This window comes from Anolis carolinensis, chromosome 1, assembly GCF_035594765.1.
Source record: "Anolis carolinensis isolate JA03-04 chromosome 1, rAnoCar3.1.pri, whole genome shotgun sequence".
In the NCBI taxonomy this organism is placed as follows: Eukaryota; Metazoa; Chordata; class Lepidosauria; order Squamata; family Dactyloidae; genus Anolis; species Anolis carolinensis.
The window spans coordinates 235,187,511-235,205,964 of record NC_085841.1 but is presented as its reverse complement, the minus strand read 5'-3'; the positions used below and the strand labels follow the sequence as shown (position 1 = coordinate 235,205,964).

Sequence of the window (18,454 nt, the reverse complement as noted above, 5' to 3'; positions counted from 1 at the left end):
ATTGTTATTATTATTATTATTAACATTGAGGCTGGGTGGCCATCTGTCAGGGATGCTTTGCTTGTGCTTTCAGTGCACAAAGGCAGAAGGGGATTGGACTCAATGGCCCAAAGGGTCTCTTCCAACCCTCTTTACTATTATTATTATTATTATTATTATTATTATTATTATTATTGTTGTTATTATTATTAATAATAATTATTGCTCAGTGGCCAACTATAGTCTGGCCCGCCAACAGTCCGAAGGATCGTGTACTGGCCCCCTGTTTAAAAAGTTTGGGGACCCCTGGTCTATGTATACATTGTCTTGCTTGCACCGCCTCTTAATATTCAAACCACTGTAAAATCACCTGATTTGATCAGATTTCAGAAGAAAAGCAGGAGTCCACTTGGTTAGTATCCAGATCTTTGGATACTAGAGCATTCTTCCTGAAATCTAGCAGAGCCACCGAGTCATAGTTGTCCCTCCACATTTGCACTTTTGGCTTTTGAGGATTTGATTAAAACTTGTCTCTAGGGATCTCGATCCTCTGGTGTGACTCTATGGTCAACTTCCTCCAGTTATTCTGGAGGACCTAGAGATTTCTAGAGAGAACATCTTTCTTGGAATCTTTATGCCCTCCAATGCAATTCTATGGTCAACTTCCAGCAGAAGTTGACCATAGATTTGGGATGGAAGACCTATAAATTTATGGAGATGTTCTCTCAAAATAAAAAAGTAATTTCTTTATTTGTGGTTTTTCACTTCTATGGGGACATATGCCCCTAATTCTAGCAAGTGTGGAGAGCTGATTGTATTAAGGTTCATTGACCAATTTGCCTCACTAGATATATGAAATGTCAGATACAGAGTGGTGGTGAGATGCTTGCCTGGTACTCCTCTCTCAGAAGAGGACGTTCTGTGTTACCTCACCTCTCCCACACTGTTGTTGTTACTTCCTATTTATCCACCTTGTCATTTGATTCTCCACCACCTTCGAGAGACTAGGTCACAGAGTGGATACTGTTCTTGTCATGCCTCACCTGATGGAAGATGGCAAGCAAGAGGAGATTTCCAGTAATCTCCTTCTGAGCTGAGGTCCCTGGCTGGTACCTAGTTAGGCTGGCTCTCCCTTCACATTTGAGGTGGTTCAGGATAGTGAATGATACACTCAGCATCAGTCTTGTAGAAAATAATGGCAAGGACAACAGCAAATTAATTTCTTGTTTAGTTGTTAGAATTTGCCATTCTGTTTGAAAGCAGTGTTGATTTAAAAAAAGATATTTTTTCGTGTCAGGAGCAACTGGAGTCGCTTCTGGAGTCAGAGAATTGGCCGTCTGCAAGGACGTTGCCCAGGGGACGCCCGGATGTGGGATGTGGGAGGCTTCTCTCATGTCCCCGCATGGAGCTGGAGCTGATAGAGGGAGCTGATCCGCACTCTCCCCGGGTGGGAGATAATTTCTCATTATTGGTTATTACAAGTTTCTGGATTTCACTGGGCACACATTAAAAATGAAAGGGGCACAGAGCTAGTTTGACATATTCAGATCCATAGATTAAATTATAATTATAACGGACAGTGTAAAATGCTGTCATCAACTGTTGTTCCTGAATGCCAGCCAGCACTCACCCGCTGTTAACCTGGAGGTGGGGGAGGAGTGTCTGTGGGCGTGTGCAGCCTGCATGTATTTCTTTCCCCACTGAGCACCTACCACTCACCTCAGAAAGCTGAACTGCTAAACCAAGGATGTGGCAGCTTGACAAATATGATCCTGCATTCCCTGTTGTGAGGAAGAAATACCTTTTCATCTACACTGCAAATTTTATTCAATTGGTTGATTAATCATCCAAAACCTTGACTTTCCAGAAAAACAATGCTTCCAATCAATCAATCATTTTAAAGGGTAGGATTTCCTCCACCTTTTAAAGGTGAATATTTCTGCAAACGGCAAGCAGTAGACACTCTGTTCTTTTACACATTACCATTTCTCTCATACAGGAGAATACATTTTTAATGTTTAGCTTCATATGCCTTAACTGGGTGATGGGTGACTACTAAGGAGAGGGCCTTCTCAGTAGTGGCAACTCAACTACAGAATATTTTGTCCAGAGCAGCCCACCTGGTACCTTCTTAATATTATGTTGTTGAAGATCCTTTCATTTATGTAGTTTTTTTTTTTACATACTTCTTTGGCAATCACTGATTTTGATGTTTTAATTTGTTGTTTTGAATTACTGCATTTTTTTATATTTAACGTTTTAGGTTATTTTCATTGACCTGCAAGCTGCATAGAGAATACTTCTTGACATCTGGATAAATTGAATGAATCATATTCATAGAGAAACAGCAAGGGAGATGTTTTTGTATAACCATCCATTTGTTGCTAAGGTTCACCAACTTAACAGAGATGAAAACCATAAAATACTTCATGGTAGACATTTAAAATAACATCAGAATGCGTATCCAGGTCAATAATGATAGACATGAAGTAAATGCATAGTGCAACCTAGTTTAATGAGCTTGTTTGAACAAGCTTTCTGATACAGTCAGATTAGTTCTGTGAGAAGATCGATTTAGGAGATATGCACAAATGAAGGAACAATATGGTGAAGGGACACTATCTTTCCTGAAATGTATTTTCCTTCTCAATAGGAGGTGGAACTGAGAAAACAGCAACAACAATAATCAGTTTCATTTTCAGTGGAAAAGTGCAGATTTCCAAGAGTGTTCCATTTCCAGCTGTAGGGCACTGGGATGTTCTGAATTCAAGCAATCTTGTTCTCATTGATTTACTTGTTGGTGTGCATCTCAGGTAATATCTCTGGGTTGCAAGTAATTCTGAGAAGTTTCCTGAATTTTGTACCCATATTGTACAGGATGCTAGGCCAGACCTGTTAGACCTCCCTACCGCTATACATGAACTTAGACTTCACCCAGCACTTCTGTAAGTCTGGGTATTTTAAATAGATAATGGGGAAAGTTAGTCAACCATTACTGGTTTTATATTGTGGAGAACCTCTAATAAACTTCCAGAGGATCCCAGAATTCTCCAGAGCACAGTTTGAAAACTGCAAGCATATGGGATTCTGAGCCCAAGTATAGGTGAAATATGTGCTATACATGTGTAATTGAAGAACGGTCTTTAAAGCAGTCTAACTTTTGCAGAGCCTAGGAAAAGAAAAGTGAGTCTTGGTAACAGTGGAATGCAGCATCCAATTCTTAGCCCTGTCACCGAAGAAGCATTTCAGGATCATCCCTGTTTCTTCCATCAGTTCTTATGAATGTTTGGGTTATCATAAATCCCATTTAGTCATTAAAGTGGACAAGAGCAACTGTCATCGTATCCAGGTCAAGAACCAGGCCACATTTTTTCTGCCCTTTCTATCACTTTTGCACTTCCATTGGACATAGGAAGGCTAGCTAGTAATGACATCATGCCCCAGAAATGAGGTACTGGTGGTGGTGGTGGTGGTGGTGGTGGTGGTGGTGGTGGTGGTGGTGGTGGTAGTAGTAGTAGTACAACTCAGGCCACAGTGGGAAACAAAATACATTTTAAAACATAGATACTATATATAGAGAAAGGTAAAAACAAGCTTCCTCTTGGAGAGAACAAATAGGCATTTGGAATATTTGGAACACAACTGTATGCAGAACCAGTTTTATGAAGTGTTGGTTAACACTGTTCCCTACTCCCTCCTTAAGGTATGCATAACGTGAAAGTTCAGCAGTAGAGCAAATGATTCAGAGTCAAGATATGATGGTATCCAAAGTTAGAGAGACCAACTACTGCAGTAGATTAGGTGGTGGCTGGGGGTCAAGTCATATGCTGCTGCAAGTTGTGAAGTTGCTGTGGATCTCTGGATTTCTGAACTGATTGTTTGGCTCTTGGCAGGGTACACAGGATGTGTGGGAAGTTCTTTCATGTTGCCCTTGCTCCAGATGATCAGATTCATTACCCTGGAATGTATGGCAGCTTGAAGACTCTCAGCTCTATAAGGCACGTTTCCCTTGGCTGTTATTAGCAGCTCTCAGCGAGACATCATCCGCACAAATTCTGCAAAAAGAAGTCCAAAAATGTTGCCATCACATGTAGAATGTAGCAAGCCTATCCCATCTGCTCCTAACGAAAAGAGGCAATGAGAGGAAGATAATAGCAATCCAGCCATTTTCTGTCTAGACAATATCCTGTTTTAGAAACTTAGAACCAGAAAAGGTTTAACATCACAAGTTTGTTTCTCAGAGGTCATAGATAACCAAAAAGGAATAGGCCAGTTAGGCTGATTGAGGAATCTTTAAACTGGTTCTGCACCAATGATTAATTAGTCATTTTACAGAGACTGGAAGATGAATGGGGAAACTGTTTCTTCCAAGTCCTCTGCTGTGGTGTGGGCAAAAAAGTTCCACGGGGAAACCATGGTAAAATATATTACCTTACTGGATCAGCAGAAATTTTATCTTCTTCTCTGAGCCCTTCTACAAAGGCCAAAAATACAACATGAATTGAAATTTAAAATGCTGGTTCGCATAGCATTTTATGGCCACACCGTCAGTCAAAACCCTGTCTTTTTGACTGGGGGGTAGCCATACACCTACCTATGTCAGTGCACGGTCGCATGGGTGGTCAGGGGTATCATCTTCCCTTCCTGCACCCCTCTCCTGTTTGACCCCCAAAAGTTTTTTTAAAAACCAGCCTCCATATTGAGGCATGAAGATCTGGATTTTTGTAGGTATTTTTATAACCCAGAATAAACCTGGATGAACAGGTTTATTCCAGGTCAAAACACATTAGCCTGGTGTGTCGTTTGGATGCTCCAGGCTAATGTGATTACTATGCCACATTATGTAGCAGTGTAGATGGTCCTTGTATGATCTTTTGCTGGGAACTCTTACAGGTGCTTCATCTTGGTCTTCACACCTTACCTTCAGTAGTAAATACAAAATCAGAAAAGAAAGGAAAGTCTTCTATTTTCTCTTGTACCTTCAAAGTCCACAAGGCCATCCCCATTGAGATCAACATCTTTGAGGATCTCATCTACCTCACGGTAGTTCAGCTGCTGCCCCAGGAGCTTACGCATGGCTTCACGTAGCTCAGCGATGCTGATCTGCCCATCGCCATTTGTGTCAAACTAGAAAGAGGAAAGGAAAAGAAGATGACTCCTTCTAGTACACTGCTTCAAAAGTCTGCCATTCATAGAGTCCCACCTCATCTCCCAGAATCCAAGGGATATCATTCTGTCTCGTTCCTCTTTTGATGAACTGATAAAACTAGTGAGTAAAGTGCTTGGTACTTACAGGCCATATTCATCACAGGACTTGCATGCACCACACATTTCAGCAGTTACACACTGCCATCTTTAAAAAGATGCTCATGCAAATATAACAATCTGAGAACCTCAGTCACATATATATTTCACTAAAAGAATTTCATTATCAGTCTGGAATCTTCCCTTGCTGCAGTTATGGGCTTTACTATTCCTGTTTCAAATATCTCTTTGCTATCAACAGACAACAGCTACAAACCTATCCATAAGCTCTCTTATAGGCATAGTTGGACCTCTTTGTCCAATGCTTAATATCTGAAGTCAATTATCAGTTGTAGACAATGTCAATATGCATCAACCTGTAGAGATGACAGTAATACTCACTTGGTTGTGCAATGGTGTCCATTCAACCTATAACCACAGCACAATCAGCACATAATTTTGCATGTAGAGGTTTACACTACACCACCTGGATATTGGACCCTGAGCAATGTTTTCCAACTTGCCTACGGTGGATTATCTGGCTAGTCTCAAAATTTCACATGTATCCTTCTAGCTCAGGAGTGGAAAAAGTATGGCCCTAGAGCTGCACATAGTCCTCCAAGATCTTATTGCAGCCCTTAACCTCTCTCAGCTCCCCAGTTTGCCCTCTTACTGCTTTCTATAGGAAAGCAAATTTCCTCTCCTGAAAGCTTTCAGAAACAATTATATATGGTTTTAACAGGTTGAAGGGCCCCTTTTACTGTGACATCAGATATAACAATTTTTTCAAAATCAGAAATAAACTTGTACCCATTTCTTTTTAACAGCATTTTTGGCATGTAAGCAGCCCCTGATGGGTCGCAAGGGCAGAAAACACAATTACCCATCTGTTCTATTTCATCATACACTCATTTCTCTTAATATCAGGACCCCTATGAACTGGATAGTGTCAAGGCAAATTCTTGTCAGTACCACCATTTCTTTTTATCATTTTTTCTGATGCATTGTTGCCAATAGTTGTTTCACTGTTGTTCTAACTTGGTGTCTAGTATATGCTCTTTTATAATCTGGAGTGGGTAGAGTGCAGAAACTAAAAACTCCCCAGAGTAGAAATTAGCAATGATAACAGGTGAATGCTGTGAAGCTTTCTAGGCATTGATATAGAAAAATGTTGCCTAAATACACTAAAAGAAACCTGATCCCATCTGATCTTAGACGTTAAGAAGGGTTAACCCTGATGATGATGATGATGATGATGATGATGATGATGATGATGATGATGATGATGATGTAATTATTCCCTGCCTCTCCTCGCGGCTCAAGCCGGGTACAACATGATTAAAATAATGAAATAAACAGAACACTATTAAAAGAGATATAACAAATATACACACAACATGCAGATTAAAATTTACTGATAAAATGCAGGTTACAATTCACAAGTTAAAATTGACTGAGTAGGCCTGCTGTAAGAGATAGTTCTTAAGTTGTGTTTTAAATTCTGGCTGCTGCTTTGCTAGCTGTTGGAGCTCTTCCAGCAGGTCATTTCACAGTCTCGAGGCAGCCGATGAAAAGGTCCTCTGGATGACAGTTGCCAGTAGAGTTCTGGCAGGCTGGAGTAAATGCCACCCAGAGGATCTAAGTGATATGTATTTGGATGGCATATCACCAACAGATCCCAGATGCTGTAGGCTATATTTCAGAGGAAGGCTAAACCACCTCTGAGTATTCCTTAGAAAGCCTGTGAAATTAATGGGATTGCCATAAGTGGACAGACCACCTAAAGACACATGCACACACAAACAATGCCGATTGGTAGTGAAAAGAGGACATTGCCTCCCAAATAAGAGCTTCGCTTAAATGGAGTTTTCCGTTTCAGTAACCTAAAACGTATTTTTAAAGTATTTCAGTAACTTAAAACTTAAGCATTTAGAAATAAAATTTTAGTATCTAAAGAGAAAAGGGCAGACATAAGAACATAACCAAAGGTATGACAACATAAAAAGTAAGAGTTCTAAGTATGAATTATTCAGTATCACACTCTCTGCAATGCTAGACATTTGGGGACTGAAGAAAAATTATCATTGATGAGCAAAATATTATTTGAATGGCAAAGCCCTTATTTTTCCTCTCCAACAACTATGTCCCTGTTGGTATAATGGGCAAATCTTTCCCATGACCATGACAAGTTCAGAGATGGTGTGACAGTGAAGGAAAGGCTAGAAAGACATTCAATAGAATTAAAAGTATGACTGTTAAAAAGAAAAATAACAAATACAGTCAGCCCTGCACATTCACAGGGATTTAACTTTTGGGGATTTAATTATTCATGGATTTGATTAGTATGGTCTCTCTGGGAATATCTAGCTCCTCTGGTGCCATTCTATGGTCAACATGTAGCAGAAGCTGACCTTGAGATTCCTTGGGAATGCACCACAGGCAACACTGCATACTATGAAAGGCCCCTTCCCCTTGAGCCATCAGTCCTCAAAGGCCTACTGAAATGAAAGAGTTTTACCTGCCCACAGAAACATAAGCTGGAGATGCCAATTTAACATTATGAAAGGGTTCCAGATCCTAGGAGCAGCAATGAAGGAGGTTCTTTCCATGTTCCAATCAGATATACCTGTGCCTTTCCTGCACAACCATTGCTGGCATTCACACACAAAGTAACAGCTGGAGAGAAGTTCAAAAGCTCTTTGTATTGTATTAAATTAAATCCGTTATACTACTAGTAGTAGAGAGCTGAGTATAAAGATCTTTGTATAGAAAGGCAGGGCCAAAGTTGTAGCAATTTCCTCCACTCTTTGCACATACACACCTAAGGTCCTCAGGGTAATGGGTTGTGTGATTCTCACCTCACGGAAGGCATCCCGTAGTTCTTTCATCCCAATCATGTCTGCAGTCTCTGCCAGCATCTTGGGACCCATCAGCTCCACAAAGTCATCAAAATCCACTTTTCCTCCAGCTGTAGGTATAGAGAGAGACTGTTTTAGGTAGGAGGGGGCTGGATAGTACCTGACTGAGCATTTATGGGCCATCTCCTGGCCAACAACTTGAATGTCCTTCCATCTGTCATCCCTTTCCCTTCAACCATCTCTCTTTATAAGGATTGAATGTGGTTGTAACAAAGCTCCAATAGTTGCCGAACATCAAGATGTGTGTTGCATTAAGAAAACCACATCACAAGTGCCATGTCCTCCTAATAACTGATCCACACAACCGTTTTGTAAACACAATCTGTGCAGGAAGAATGCTACATGCACAACATGAAAAAGCACCACTGTGAGTTTTCCTTGAAAAGCTTTTTAGCAAAGGAAAGAATAATTAAGTCCCTTGGAATGTTTTCTTTCTTTTTAAAACAATGGATGATATCTGAACTGTAGGTCTCTGTGCAAGTCATTTGTGGATAGTACACTGTCTGGCTCTGTCTATGGGTGGTATGCTCATGTGTCCTTTAGGAAGATGGACCTGTGTTTGTTTAGGGGATTTTGACTCCCATCCAATGTTTCTTTGCTTCTGTTCCTACTATGCTAAAAGTCCTTAAAATATACAGAATTTCTAGTGGTGGTTTCTATGTCAGTGAGGTGGTGAATTGGCTTTGGGATTCAGTCTGAACTTTAAAGAAGTTCACTAAAGTACTGAACCTATTTGGGGTATTGGATCCAGTATGCGGTGTAGTTACTTTAAAGTCTAGACTAAAACCAGAGCAGTTACTTTCCCACTGAGAAGGAAGCCACCAGCTGCCACTATTTCTTAACTTCATATGGCAAAGGATGTTATCACACCTTAGCTTTCACTCATTTTATCTCCGTTTTCATACTCTGGCAAAATGGAGTCCTACAGAGGCCATCCAATGATGCACAGTCACTTCTGGTAGCTGCCAGTTGGGATCAGGCTTGCCAGATGGCAAACACAAGATAAGGCTCCATTTTCAGGAGTCAAGTGTTTCCTGTCTCCCGATTCAAGAAAATGATAAGAAGCGGAGAAAAGCTGGAAAAAGACAGGGAAATAATTGTAATAATAATTTTTTTTCTTACCCGCCTCTCCTCACAGCTCGAGGCGAGCTACAAGGTAATGGGATGGCTGGCCATCCCCAAAGACAGATCTTGCCAAAGTAAGATGGGTCCCCACTTATCAGGATGCTTTCCCCTGCTTTCCTCCACTCCCCCCTTCCCTCCCGCCTGTGGGATAAAGTCAAAAGTGGAGGCAGCCTGATCAAAGTTAGGTTGAGCAGCACAACGAGTCTTTTCTAATGCTCAAAATGAGACTTCACAATTGTGCATAAATGATCATAAGGAAGTGTATTAAAAATATGGATTCCACAGCATTTCTTTCATTTTAGTTTGGCATTACGACTAATTGGTGGGGTTTGGAGGGGAAAGAGTTGCTATGTGTACTTGTGAGACTCAATGGCATTTTGTGTTATTGGTGAATATCAGAATGTCAAAGAATCTTGAGGATGGCTATGTTAAAGATCACCTTGCTCTTTATATATAATGATATCTGGGGAGATTAAACAGAAAATGGTGGTGTAGCCATTCTTTAGGAGCTTCTGGTCTATCATTTGAGTTTTGAATCAAGATAATAGATTCTCATTACTTTAAGTATGTTAATTGACTTACCTGCTGCAAAGGTGTTTGAGTTATCATCCAAAGCTTTGCTAATGGCCACTGTTAGTAATGTCATTGTCACTACCAGCCCTTTCTGTATTTATTCTCCTCTGAGTACATTGTCTACAGTTCAATCACCAGCCATGTGTACCACATATATAACTGAAAGTCTGGAAAAATTCCATAAATCTGATCAAATGAACTGTAGTTCTTAAATATCAATTTGATAATACAGTGCTTAATCTTCAAAGAGGTACCGAGCTCTTTATTATCACAATGTAGATTTCACCTGAAATACAAAGTTCTCTATAGCATGGAAAGGGTTACATTTGTGCTCTGTACATCCCAATGGATACCACTGAGATACTGATAATGTGCAAAAGCCATAGAAGGAAAGGTGAATGATATTTCTTGACATGAATATGAATTGATCTTCTGCCTAACCCTATTGAAGCAAATGCTTCCTGAGTCAATTTCGGCTTAAATTAAAATTAATTGCCCTCTGGCAGAAAGGGTACTCATGAGATCTCAATGTCCCTCTTCATGACTTACATTCTCGTTTGCTTGAACAAATATATAGTTCTAAATCCAATTACTAGTCCCAGCTAGAGTTATTATGATACAACAATGGAATGACTTGTAACAGCTTTCAATTTTTCAGTATACTGAGTAACCTTTGATTATTACTTTTACATATAATGTCTAGGTTATTCAATTATTGCTAAAAGGATTTTTGGCCATCTTCCTATTTTGAAGTACATTTTTGTAAATAAGGTACATACAATTTTGAAAATGAAAAGCAGCACATTAATAACACGGAGGTTGCATGCTACTTCTATATTAATTGCAAAGCAATGAGAAACACATTAGTACCAATCCAGGTTCTGTTTCCAGGAAAATTATTGCTTGATTATTTTGCTTGTTTAGCACTTGATGCAGTGTGTATGAAACAAATTTTCTCCTTTTGGAAAACAGGCAAAGCCAAGTTCTAACTTAGTGGTAGGGAAATAGATCCTTTGCCTGCAACAGGCAGCTTCAATCCCTACCATTTCTAGATAGGACCGGAAAAGGCCCTGGCATGAAACTTGGAGGGATGACTCTAGTAAAAAAAAAACAACAACAAATAAACAAAAACAAAACAGTTATGCTGGGTTTCCTCAAGATCAGATACTAATTTGGATGAATTGAGCTAAAAAGCTCAATAAAAAGTGCACCAAATGAAACAAATTGAAGTTGAGATACTCCCCATCAGGATCAAGGTATTTTAGTGGTGATTGGTGGCTTCCATGTCAGTGGAGCAATGAATTCATCCCAGGCTTTGATCTGAACTTCAAGGTGCAGAACCTTATCCTCAAAATAGGTTCAGCACCCTGGACAGTTATTTTAAATTTCAGAATAAAATCAAAATTAGATATACCACTTCTCTTGCATGGAAGCATGCCAACACCACTAATACCCTCATGGATGTGTTCTATCAATGTGTGAATGAAGATTAATTGCAAGAAGTCCTAAAAAAGAGTGTTGTCAAAGACTGTTAAAACACCAGCCAGCACAAGAGTGAGGAACAGGCACAATCAATACCTGACACTGGAAACAACTGGAAACATGCTAAAATGGGATAATTCACTTGTGTAATTCACCACCTTGGCAACACTCCATAGTGGTGCCTTTAGATTTGGGTTGATTTAGCAACTCTAGAAACTTACTGATCTGCTGAGATAATTCAATGAGCTCCATTTCAGTGGGCATGTAACCCATGGTGCGCATACATTCCCCCAGGTCCTTGTAGCTGATGTAGCCATCACGGTCTTTGTCAAATTCCTTGAAGGCCTCCTTTAGCTCTGGAAGGAGAAAAGAATTCAACTAGACTTACATAAGAAAAAACGGCATCTTATGAGCTTGTTACTGCTTTTTTCAACTTGTTGATCAATTACGGTAGATCTCCTTGAGAATCCAATAATTCATATGTGTCTTACAAGCACCAATACAAAGGAGAAGACTGGGCCAAGAATGAGTTACACATCAATTTTGCAAGCTACTATACAGAATTGTTGCGTTCCATACCCTCCAACATCCGCAGATGAAAACTGGGACACATGTAGTCAAATAAAAACAGTGTAGTTAAGATGACAAAAGATATTAAAGAAGAAAAACATAGGCAAGAAGAGGCTGCAGCCATTTGCTCTTGCTTGGGTCTACATGAAAGGGCAAAATTCTGCCTTTTTTCACATTCAGTCAATTAAGTACAATACTTGTGTGCTTTGAACTCATTCCTTCTCGCCTTTTCTTCACTGTCTCACCATCTCTGAACTTCATTCATTCGTTCATTCATTCATTTCGAATCAATTTGCAGCAACTGAAGTAAGCTTAGGACAAATCAGAGAAATGAGAGGAGAAGAGAGAAACTGGGATATTTTAAAACCAGGAGAAATAAGTACGTTGGCAGAATGAATGGGAACTGCCTTTGCCAAACTGGGATAACTGGAGGTTTTGCATTTCACTATTACTAATACCTGAACTCACATTGGAGGCTCTGGTGGAATAGTTGCTGTGGGTGTTACTACAAGAACATGATGGCCCAAAGGGTGCCTCCAGACAAAGTATTTATTTTGAAATCATTTGCCACAAATAAAGCATTTTACAAGGGACAAGGATCCAGATGTCATTGCCTTTTCTTTTACTCCTTTGTGTTTTTTGTTCTTTCTCAATCCTTTTTTCTTGACAGAAAAAAATCAAGAAGAGGAAAAAACAAAATAGACGCACAATGCCTTTTAACTGGGTTTGTTTGTTTCTCAAGATATTAAAGGGGAGTCAAGTTACTTGGTACTTGATGTAGAAAATCCAAGCAGTATCTTGCTTCCTTGAAATGAAAGCACAATAGCAACAAATTTGCTTTCATAGCAGCAAAAATTAGTTGACTGAGATGGACTCTTCAATCCACCTAAAGGTAGGGTCAGCCCTGCTACTGTAGAAGAGGTAGGATTGCAGCCCTTATAACTAAAAAAAAAGATAGATATGATAGTATTTCCAGCTTACCCTCAATTTCCTCTGGCCGCAGCTCTCTGTCCTGGAGAACGGAAGAAAGAAGGAATCTCTTAAATAAGCAAATACTGGCTGCTTTGGCCATCCACACCCATTCTGCATATAAACTTCTGTTATGACCTTCTAGTAACACGCTATTTCCCAAATATAGTTTCATTCATGTTCCCCTTCACCTAGTTCATTCTTTCTGTGGAAAAAAAACAAACCCTTGTTTCTTTGGCACCAGATTTCTAGCTATGTTCACATGGAAGCAAAGCCCAGTAAATTCAATAGAACTTTCTACGAAATATATTGGCGGAAAAGTTTAGCCTCATGTTGCATCACTGTTGGGTTCAGTGCAACCATATTTTAGTCTACAGGTTATTTGAGCAAAGCTCCTCTGACTCCTCAAAGAGATATCAAAGGGTTCTCCTAAGAGTAAAAGCTTAGTGTGCATCTGAGCTACTCAAATGCTGGTGTTACAAAGTGGCTAAGAGAGTGAGCATCTAATCAGGAGGTCCCCAATAGAAAAATTGCCTCTCTCATGTGTTCACCAGGCCCCTTGGGTATGTCATTCACTCTCTCAGCCCCAGGATCCCCATCCATTTTGTAATATAGAAATAGCACATCTGGCAGGAGATTATTGTAAGCTGAGAACCAACGGTCAACTTAAAGCACTACAATTGCCTTCCCCCTCCCCTTTACAGGTTTAACATTTGTATATTTGATTATTCGTGGATTTTTATTAATACATTCTTCTGATGAAAGCTGCCCTGGAGGATCTAGTACAGTGGTTCTCAACCTGGGGTCCCCAGATGTTTTGGCCTTCCAGAAATCCTAACAGCTGGAAAACTAGCTAGGATTTCTGGGAATTGTAGGCCAAAACACCTGGGGACCCACAGGTTGAGAACCACTGATCTAGAGGTTCCTGGTGAGATGTTCTCTCAGGTAAACAAAGGTGTTTTTTATTTACAGTTTTTTTTCTACCTCCATGCCTAACCCTCATGAAAATGTACACCCTACAGCACATATAAGTGCCGTAATCATCAATCAACCAATAAGTGACTCTTATTGTTGGACTGAACATCTCCACCTACAGTAGCCAGCTACATGTACAGCAGAAAGTAACTCAAAGGTTGGGTTTTGTCAGCTAACACACCTTCCTAAAGGTAAGATTATTAAACTTAATGGAGGAAACAACAATGCTTGGCTCAAAACTGAAACATCCAGCTATACATCAGCATTCACTTATAAGGGCTTTTTCACACTGGACAGTTATGGTGCTCTGATTCCACTTTAACTGCAATGGTTCAATACAACTAAACCCTGGGACTTGCAGTTGAAGAAGTAGGGTTTAGGATCTCTCCCAGGACCTCATCACATTGAGGTCCTGAATCTGGGGAGGAAGTGGAGACATCCGTGGGGCAAATCCAGCAGGCAGCGTGAGAACCCATCACCCCACATTGCCCCCTTACCAATCCCATGCGGGGAAGCGTCCCCGCTGGGCTTACCCCCATGCTTTCCTCATTCTGTTTCCAGCACAGCTCGTGAATGGAGGCCCGCCAGAATTAGCTGTGTGTTGTCTGATGGGATCTGGTGGGCTCTATCCAGGAACTGTGCTTGAAGCGTCCTACGATGGGTAAAAAAGCCCGCGTGATGAAGTTGCCAGACAGCTCTAAAGCTTAACCAAACTGCTATAACTGTGTTGTGTGAAAAGGCCCATACCAAGGTGGCAAGAGGAGAGGGAGCAATGCACACCATGCCCTGATGTGCCATGGAAGTGGTGCAATGACAGAAGCGCAAGTACATACGATCTGTGTGACGGCGATGCTCTGGCGCAAGAAGATGCAGGCTGGCCCCACCAGGCCATGCAGCACTGAGTAATTCTGCAGCGGGGGATATGACACGCCATCGATAATTTCATCCACGTCGTTGCTGGTAGAGGGGGAGCCGGGGGCCTCCGGGGGCTTCTTATTCTCCTGTCGCATAGCTTGCAATTAGCTAAGCATGGTTAGGCAGAACCCTAGCTCCTGGGGAATTCTGATGAAGCAGAGATTTTGGCCATGGAGAATATGGAAAGGAGGAAGGATAAAGGAGGGAAATGGGAGGTGTGAGATGGAAACAATGTCCCGGGGGAGGAGGGAGGAGTCTCACATTTTTCTCAGTCCCAAATTTATCTTAATGTCACTTCCGATAACAGAAAATCAACAGTTAAGCCCACATAGCCTCCAGTGCACTTTGGTAACAAACCAGATGAATTAGTAGATACATTTTGCTTGTGCTGTAAGGCAGACAGACAGCGACGCTAAGGCCAAGTCATACCACACTCATCTGTTTCTGGTACACATTCATGCGTGTGTGTGTTTATCTGTGTAGAAGACTTGGCAGTAAGAAAGAGATGCCACTGGAAAAGGGGATGGGTGAAGTGAAGCTCTGTGGCAGCAAATGCCACCCAAAAGCTGGTTTTGTGGCCTCTTCTGGAAATATCAAAGGACAGCATCAACCTTTTAAATACAAAAGCTCTCTATAGTGTGTAATATTATTGAAAGCTAGAAGGGGAATTTTCAGCTGCCTCCATCTGATTTATTTATGTTTGGTATTTTTGGCAGTCTGTTCAAGCCCTTGAAGGGGTATTTTCTTCTCCAGGCAGAAAACATGCTCCCTGACCCATCACAGGAGCTGACCTCACATTAAAAATAGGCCGTTCTTTCAACTTTGCTTTTAGTGATGCTCTCCATTTTCACCTCAAAGCTTGTTTCAGTTGAGATGTATTTCAGTTTATAAGCGTTGCATGAAAACTACTGTGGGTTTCCATATGTATTTTCAAAATATACACATTTTTGTGTGCATTTTTCAAGTTTCAGTGTTTTTGTATAGTCTACCAAAAAAGAAGCTCGTGTACCTTTTTACAATATGCACATTCTTCAGATATACACTCTTAAAGGGCACATTATGCATATGATATTGCAATCCTTGATTTCTATTGCAAATTATGTTCAGATGCATGTTCAATTCTGAGAGGTTTTATCCAGGTTGGATAAGATCAGATTCAAATATGAGCACTGTGAATTCCTTAGCCATTCTCAGGTACCACCACAACACTGACAAGACAGATAGGCAGGGCTGCGGCGCAGGCTGGTGAGCAGCCTGCTGCAATAAATCACTCTGACCATGAGGCCATGAGTTCGAGGCCAGCCCATGGCAGGGTGAGCACCCGTCAATAAAAAAATAAAAAAATAGCCCCTGCTCGTTGCTGACCTAGCAACCCAAAAGATAGTTGCATCTATCAAGTAGGAAATAAGGTACCACTTATAACGTGGGGAGGCAAATTTAACTAATTTACGACGTTGGAATGAGGAAGTGCCGTCACAGTGGATGATGAAGCAGCTACTTCCCCTGTGGCCAGAATCGAACATCCCCTCAGGAGAAGGTTAAATTGCCTCTGCATCTGTCTCTGTCTCGGTTCTATGTGTATATGGGCATTGAATGTTTGCCCTATATGTATATAATGTGATCCGCCCTGAGTCCCCTTCAGGGTGAGAAGGGCGGAATATAAATACTGTAAATAAATAAATAAATAAATAAATTGACGAGACACAACACACACACACAAAGAGTAAATTAATATATAGAGAATTAAACATAAATACTTAACAGCAACACAAATATACCCACAAAGATCATATGTTCACATATCTTATTCAATTCTTTGTCTAACTGCATAATTTTGCAATTCTTTCCTGGTGCTATTCTGCTTTTTCACTTGTTATATAAGCTTCCCTTTCATGTGTGATATATTGCAATGATATTTTTGGAAAAGTTTTTGTTTTGTGTGTCTAGCTGTATTCATGTACATTCTAACAGTGTTGACTTATTAACAAGAATGGCATTGTGAATATAGATGCACATCTTTAATTGTGATGTGCTAGATTCAAACTTGCAATCATTGTAATCAGTTGGAACCCTCAGAGTTTTCCTATTGCAGCCCCAACACCTTAAAACTGATAACTAATAACTGTATCATGTTTTAGCAATAAAAACTAATTGGTATAATATATGGATTTGCAATCTGTTGCTAACTATATTTATTATGATGAGAGGTATGGCGAGATGGATGTGTGCACAGGAAATTGGAAACGCGTTATTACGCAATTGCAAAATCACATACTAATAAATATATAAAATGGCAATTTGTTTTGATAATGAGCCAAATCTTGAAATGTCACAATTCTTCCAGTTTAAAAAAGGGGCTGTATAAGAAGGGCAAAGCACAAATCATGAGGAAAAATTTACGAGGTGGGCAGTGGACAGACAGGGCATTCTGTGCTAATAGAGCATTGTTAGGGGACAGCGTGAAAGGAAGAAGCAAAATGCTAGTTTGTTCCCATTTTCACTGCAAACAGAATTGCAATGCTGAAACCAGCCATTAGACCATGATATGACAATGTCCTATACAAGTAACCTAAGGAATCCTGAGGACTGTAATCATGTGAAAACTCTTTAACAAAATTCTTAGTCCATCACCAACCTGATTTTTCCAGGCTTCCTTGAACTGGCTCCCTTTGTGTTGCTGATGCTATGGGAGTTATTATCCTACATAACTAGAGTGCTCCAGATTGGGAAAAGGCTTTTCTTATACAGGTAAAGATAATTAGAGGGAGCCCCTGGTGGCACAACGGGTTAAACCGCTGAGCTGCTGGACTTGCGGTTCGCATCCAGTGAGTGGGGTTAACAACTCCTGCTGTTAGCCCCAACTTCTGCCAATCTAGCAGTGCAAAAACATGCACATGTGAGTAGATCAATAGGTCTTCCAGCAGGAAGGTAACGACGCTCCATGCAGTCATGCCAGCCCCATGACCTTGAAAGTGTCTATGGACAATGCTGGCTCTTCGGCTTAGAAATGGAGATGAGCACCAACTCCCAGAGTCGAACATCACTAGACTTAATGTCACAGGAAAACCTTTACCTTTACCTAAAAACCATTAATCTAAATTAGAACTGGCATAAAGGCATGCAGTACCCTGGCATCAAGGTTTGTAGCATAGCATACAACCTAATACATATGCCCTACAGCTGAGTAAATATTGATTACCTTCTACTCTACTGAGTGCTAACTCATCCAACCCCATAGGAAGCTAGCCAGTTGCATCACCTGATCCTATGTCAGCAATGTTTTTTGATTTCTAATCAGCTATGGATATGTAAGAAAACTCTACAGAGAGACACAAAAGAACCAACATATAGAAATGAATGGGCATTTAACAGACATGAACCTAACACATACATAAGCTGGCATTTCTTTTCTTGCATAACCATGCTGCAGTATCTTCCCTCTTCTACCAAACGTGATCCTTGTCTTGACAGGGTGGCAGGAAGAGAGGCGTAGACAATCTAGTACCCATACCTGAGTGCCTCCAGCGTTCAAAGAGTCGCATATTTCACAGATACACATTTCCTAATATTTGTAAAAGGCATAGATCCTAAAGCCCATCCTGCTCACCTCACAAATGCAGTCCCAACACAGTCACAGAAGGAACATGCTTTTACCAACGCGGATGGTGTGTCCTTGAGAGATGCCCATCTCAGTATTTCTGGTT

General features: G+C 40.6%; 1 protein-coding gene across 4 annotated transcripts in view; it reads right to left on the bottom strand.

Moving 5' to 3' along the window:
* Positions 1-2,469: 2,469 nt before the first annotated feature.
* The window catches only part of LOC100563124 (calcium-binding protein 2), a 55,969-nt gene continuing 39,984 nt past the window's right edge, over positions 2,470-18,454 (bottom strand). The window contains exons 2-7 of one of the 4 annotated variants that reach the window (XM_062967124.1): positions 14,669-14,897; positions 12,873-12,903; positions 11,543-11,677; positions 8,082-8,191; positions 4,959-5,106; positions 2,470-4,034 (exon numbers count right to left, since the gene is read on the bottom strand). In XM_062967124.1, coding sequence (XP_062823194.1) covers positions 4,009-4,034; positions 4,959-5,106; positions 8,082-8,191; positions 11,543-11,677; positions 12,873-12,903; positions 14,669-14,845 — 627 coding nt within the window. In that variant the 5' untranslated portion in view covers positions 14,846-14,897 and the 3' untranslated portion in view covers positions 2,470-4,008. Of the gene's footprint in view, positions 4,035-4,958; positions 5,107-8,081; positions 8,192-11,542; positions 11,678-12,872; positions 12,904-14,368; positions 14,488-14,668; positions 14,898-18,454 lie in introns of all 4 variants that reach the window. The other 3 variants (XM_062967130.1, XM_062967119.1, XM_062967113.1) reach the window with 3 other exon arrangements.